The sequence below is a fragment of the Euprymna scolopes genome, chromosome 30, assembly GCF_053919585.1.
Source record: "Euprymna scolopes isolate OS-2025 chromosome 30, ASM5391958v1, whole genome shotgun sequence".
NCBI classification, from domain to species: domain Eukaryota; kingdom Metazoa; phylum Mollusca; class Cephalopoda; order Sepiida; family Sepiolidae; genus Euprymna; species Euprymna scolopes.
Genome location: NC_136511.1, coordinates 46,075,754 through 46,081,753, shown reverse-complemented (window position 1 = coordinate 46,081,753; position 6,000 = coordinate 46,075,754). Strand labels below are relative to the sequence as shown.

Below are 6,000 nucleotides of genomic sequence, written 5' to 3'. Positions count from 1 at the left end.
TAGAGATTTATCATATTTATTAATGTCGAAGAGTACTTCAAATCCAGGAGAAGTAACTGCAGTCTCTGATTTTTGAAATCTCCTTTACTTTCAATTAAAATTAGCCATTTCAAAATAGAAAATGCTGGATCACTGATATCCATATATTTTTCTTTTCTGTTGTAACAAGCCAAGCACGCAGGAGTTCTCCTCCACAAGTGAAAAAAAGCTTACTTTCACCATGACTAATATTTGAGCAAAATTTTTTAAAAATCCAAGGTACAGTTATTAAAAAACATGCAAATAAACGAATGGACGAACGATTTTGAGGCAATTTTACCCGTATAATGGCCCTTGAGGGGGGGGGGGATCATCCAGTGTTATTCCGGAAAATCTATTCTGGCAAAGTTTTACTTTTAGCATGACTAATGTTTGTGCAAAAATTTTTTTTTTTAAATCCAAGGCACGGTTATTGAGAAAAATACAAACTAATGAATGGGAGTGAATTACTAGGTCCAATTCCTTCTTTGTTGGGGGACCAAAAACAAAAATAGTTCTCACAGATATTCTACTCTATCATGTTTCATAATTTTTTGACTTTTTACTAATTTTGACATGTAAGTATGTAGAAGTGTTTTTACTTAAAATGCATTTTTTTTTTAATCCCATCATTCTGCATACGCACCAAATAAGTTCTTAGAGACTTTCGTCAGTTTTAATCAAAGATAAAACTTCTCCAACTAAATAGATACTCCCTGTCGCAAGAATTTGAACATGGGTTGCCTCCCTTAGTATTTCAGGTCGTGGACACAAAGAATTACAAACTTCTTGTTGTTCAACATTTTCAGATGGTCCGCTTTGACACCAAAAGATGGCGTCTTTGATGGATGGTAAGATTTCGATTATTTGAAGTTCATGAGAAGTTTTGCGGAATTCTGGAGGCGTAAGAATTTCGGAATCAATACTGCGCCATACTTCTTTAAACAATTTGCATCTTGATTCGGTGTCCTCTGAAAATAGAAACAAAAACCATTTTCTAGTTCACAGATATGATAAAAGAATCAAAGAATATATTAAAAAAAACAAAAAAACAAGGAGTAACACAAAAAACAAAAAAAACTAGGAGTAACATCTGATATTGCCTAGGAGTAAATGGGGGAGTCCTAGGAACTTCTACCTCTTACCCAGAAAACCATTTTCTATCCATCATCATATTCAGTTTAACGTCCATTTTACATGCTGGCATATGTTGGACAGCTTTAAAAAATTGACTTCCAAACTAATCTATCTCTGACCAGGTCTTTATCCCTCTTTCTTTCAAAACCATTTTTATCACTTCCTCCAGTGTTTTAATGGGTGTGAACTGAACCTACTACTGCAACTGTTCTACATCTACTAAACCCAAAACTCTCATTTATTTTTTCCAAATGTGACCATACTACCAAAGTTTACTCTTCTGCACATAGCTGTCGAGATACTTTCAGATTTAATCTTCCTTAAAGACTCATATTAGACATCCACTGTATCATTCTTCTATCATTTCTCTTCATGCAACACATGTCCTCAACCTTCACTGGCCAAGTTTCATTCATACATAATCACACTGCATACACACGCCTGATAAACAGTTCCCTTGATCGATAGTGGTAACGCTCTGCTAGTTAGTAATGACAAAAGTTCTCTGAACGTACACTCTTATGTTATTGGCTCCCGGAAAATACTGGTTAGCCTGCTGCATAGCCGATTGTCAGTGTTTAGGTTAAAAATATCTTGAATAACAGAAAGAATATTATGAATGTGAAATAAATATTTGAAAATAAAATTATTTATGTTAAAATAGTTCCCAAAAATGTTAACTTGGTGAAAAGAATGTTAACTATCATAAACAAGTGTACGTGAGAAATGTGGATCATCCAATTTGTGTCTTTTGTCATGTGGAGTTGATGACGTAACGAGGTAGTTTGGAAATACAAGTAATCAGTTGGAGTTAGTCAGAGAGTTTGGAGCTAGTGAGTTAGAATGAGAGGCCAGTTTTCAGCTGGGAGAGTGTTGTTCAGCTGTGGAAGCACTCGGCTAAAAAGACAGCAATATACAATTCCCGAAAAAGGAATGGCATGCAATCACAGAACAAAACTTCGCAACAAGAATAAATGTAAATGTCGAAAAATAATTTGGTCGCCCGAGTTGTTGTGGTAGATAATGGCTTACATTTTCAGAAGCGTGTCTGGAACATTATAACCAAAAAAGGTATGTCCTCCTTTTGTCTGGGCAAGCAGACAAAGATGTTATTAATCTTGTTTGTTGAAGGTGTCTATATCTGTTTATTATACATGTTAAAAACGTACACACACACATGCAGCAAACATTACATAGGCGACCACGGACACTAGAAATAACATATACACACACACACACACACACACATATATATATAACGTTATATAGTTGACTATATAAATGTAAACATTCTGATCCCCTCGGTTATATATACGAGGGGCGTGCAATAAGTAATACCCCTGATCCACTTCCCATAGCAGTAGAGCAACGAAACTTGGCACAGTTATTAGTCTTTCTCTACATAGGAACCACCCAGAGTTATGCATTTCTCCCATCGTTTGATGCAGCTCTGGAGACCGTTTTTGTAGAACACCCCAGATTGGTCCTCTAACCATGACGTGACTTCAGAAATCAAGGCTGCATCATCTGGGAAACACTTTCCTTTCAAAAACAACTTCATGGCTGGAAAGAGGGTGCAAGGTCAGGAGAGTAGGGAGGATGGGGAAGGATTTCATAACCACACGCCTGTGCTTCTGATTTGGCGACATGCGAATTGTGGACCAGAGCGTTGTCCTGCAGAAGGAGGGTACTTTTGCTGATCTTGCCCCGCCTCTTGATTTTGATAGCTTCCCTTAATTTCCTCAAAAGTGAAGCATAATAGGCTCCTGTAATTGTGGTACTCTTTGCCAGGAAATCTGTCATCACTACTCTGTCCTGGTCCCAGAAGACTGTGAGCATGACCTTGCTAGCGGAGGGCTGCACCCTTGCCTTCTTTGGAGGTGTTTCCACTGCATTGACTGGGCTTCGGTCTCTGGATGATGGTGATGGATCCAGGTTTCATTCTGTGTAATCAGTCTTTTGAAAAAATGTGTCTCATCTTCTTGGCACATCTCCAAAGTCATCCTCGAGCACTTGACGCGTTCTCGCTTCTGGAATGGTGTGAGCAACCTGGGAATCCATCTGGCAGACACCTTATGCATATGTAAATGGTCATGATTGATAGTTTCCACAGACCCTATACTAATCTTGACATCTTGGGCTATTTGGCAAATAGTAATGCGCCAATCTTCAAAAATGGTAGCCTCAACTTGACGGACAGATGTCTCATTAATGGCAGAAGGGATGGCGACCAGGTGTGGGAGCTGTTTCCAATGACTTCCGGCCATGTTTGAATTCACGATGCCAGCGTTTTACAAGGTCATATGATGGGGCATTATCACCATAAGTTTCTTTCATTTCATCAAAAGTCTCCTGTGGGGTTCGTCCTTTCAAATACAAAAACCGGATCACTGCTCGACATTCAAAAGGCTCCATTTCACACTTGACTCAGTTCAAACACCTGTAAAACAGAAACCACTATTAGTTCAGAGCTGTAATTTGCCACATAACCCGTAGAGATATAAATCATGACACATGCAAAATTTCAGCTAGATCAGACAACTGGAAGTGGGTCAGGGGCATTACTTATTTCACACCCCTCATATCTATTATATATATATATATACACACACCCTCATTATACACCAGCTTTGCAACAACACCATTCATTCACCATTAATGCAACAACACCATTAATTCTTGCAATCACACTAGCACCTTCTCCACTCTGTGCTCCAATGGTATCAGCAAGATAATCAACCTTTTCTACAACCTCATTAGCTTCGCCATACAAATATAGTTTCTCCACATCTGAGTTCTCATCCATCTTTATAGTCTTACACTTCTTTGCACACAAACTGGTTATCATCTATTCTTAGTTTTTAATTTCTATAATTTTCAAATCACACATAAAACATTTTTATGAATGTCTGATGCAAACATGATAGAATTGCACCCCTTTTTGATCAAAACTAAATGTGTTTATTCAAAAACCCTGGATAATGTAGTTTTGAATAATATATATATATATATATACTAGCATGGGTGCCCGGCATTGCCTGGGTGTTTGGAGGTGTATGTTGAGCAAAAAAAAAAAAAAAAAAAAGTCAATATTTTTAACTTTGATCCCTATTATGACCCTTTAACATTTATTGCTTTGGGCTCAAATCAAGTTATTAAGTTAGATTCATGTCCAAGGAACCTATATCTAAAATTTCAAGTTTTTAGACCCAAAATTGTCGGAGGAGTTTGGTAGAATTCTCTATGTATGTAACCGGATGTATAATGTAATGCATAGCGGTTGTTTACAGAACAAAAACAAAGGAAAGATAACTCTAATTACCTTAACAGCCAAATTTCTGGCCGAAAACCGATCAAAGATTTTCCCAAATCTCAGTACCCTATATATCAAATTTTGAGTCTGTAGACTAAAAATTGACAGAGTTATTGCATAGGGAAATGTACACAGACACGTTCACTTTTATAGATATGTAGATAGACCCTATAATTTTTTATACATCTATCTTCAAAAGGAGAAGTCTGTGAACAAACTGACAAGAACTTTAATCTCATTGACGTAGAATTGATTATTCCTATGGCACGTGCTCTGATGAAATTACCAACTAGCAGCTAAATTCCACCATTTCCTGTAGAGGTCTTTAGATACCAGATGTTCTACTCCGATAGCTTTTGTTTTACCTTGGACCACTTTCATTTGGAATTCCCTTCCTGCGCACCGGACAGTATCAACATGTAAATTAAATATTGCCACTGTTCTGGGGTTACTTTTATTAGGGGCTTGGTTTATAGTGGGCATCTGAAATAGGGAGTTGTGCTGCAAGATGTTTATTCACATTACATTTAAATAGGATAGGAAAAATATTATTTGCAAAGACAATTTTTTTTTTTTGTCTTGGAATCTATTATAGTAAAGGGGCAACATTTTGCTGCTATTCTGGTTTGTGGATTTGATACTAATCCAGTGAGTTTGTAAAAATAAAACATGGTGGTGTTAGTGATGATGATAATGATTTCCTGTAGCTGTTACATAATTATTCAAATGTATTTTACAAGAATGAATGAAATCAAAACTTACCAGAAGGATTTTTACTGAAAGGATTTGTTGTAAAAACTGCAATGTCAAATGCACAGTTCTGGAAAGAAAAAAAAAATTTTTTTAATTAAAAAAAATAAAGTCTTAGAAACTTGCAAGTTCATAAGTATATCAGTTTATAAACATTTAGAAAAGTTGACATTTTCTTTAACGAAAAAATAAATGAGAGGGAGCAAGTTGAATGTGAACCAAGGAGAAATGTATAAAATGTCAGCATTGGAATCTTAAACTTGATATGAAGCAAAAGGAGTGTTTGGTTGAATTGCGGCATTAGTGAAGAGGAGTTCTGTTAGTTTCGTCTTCAGGATTACAAAAGTATGAAATAACAATTTTTTGCAGTACTTGTAAGCATTTGGAACTTGTAAGTCAAGTGGAATTACAGGTAGGTTGAGCGATGATAACCAGTTTGTGTGCAAGAAGTGTAAGACAATAAAACGCAGATGAGAACAGAGATGTGAGGAATACATGTAAGTTGAAAGTAAACAAGAACTGCTAGGCCTTTTAATTCCCTTCCACGTTCTGGCTTCCCTGACTGTACTGACATGCAGAAGTTCAGGTGTAATGTAGACAGACATCTTGCTGTTCATCTCTCTACATAGTATTGTGAAAAATGTGGTGGTCACACGTTCTACAGAGGAAATGAATACACGGAATATCGCACGTTGAATCAACCAGACAATGTACATTTATTTACAGAAGGAATACATGGCTAACAAAGTTTATACCTTGGAGTAGATTTTGATAAATGTGTG

The 6,000-nt window shown here is 36.5% G+C and overlaps 1 protein-coding gene across 2 annotated transcripts in view; it reads right to left on the bottom strand.

Annotated features, from left to right (window-relative positions):
* Positions 1-6,000, bottom strand: part of LOC145254789 (folylpolyglutamate synthase, mitochondrial-like) — a 102,931-nt gene continuing 96,931 nt past the window's right edge. Inside the window, exons 12-13 of one of the 2 annotated variants that reach the window (XM_080113576.1) lie at positions 5,231-5,288; positions 1-989 (exon numbers count right to left, since the gene is read on the bottom strand). In XM_080113576.1, the coding sequence (XP_079969702.1) occupies positions 676-989; positions 5,231-5,288 (372 nt within the window). In that variant the 3' untranslated portion in view covers positions 1-675. The remainder of the gene's footprint in view (positions 990-5,230; positions 5,289-6,000) is intronic. The other variant, XM_080113577.1, reaches the window with a different exon arrangement.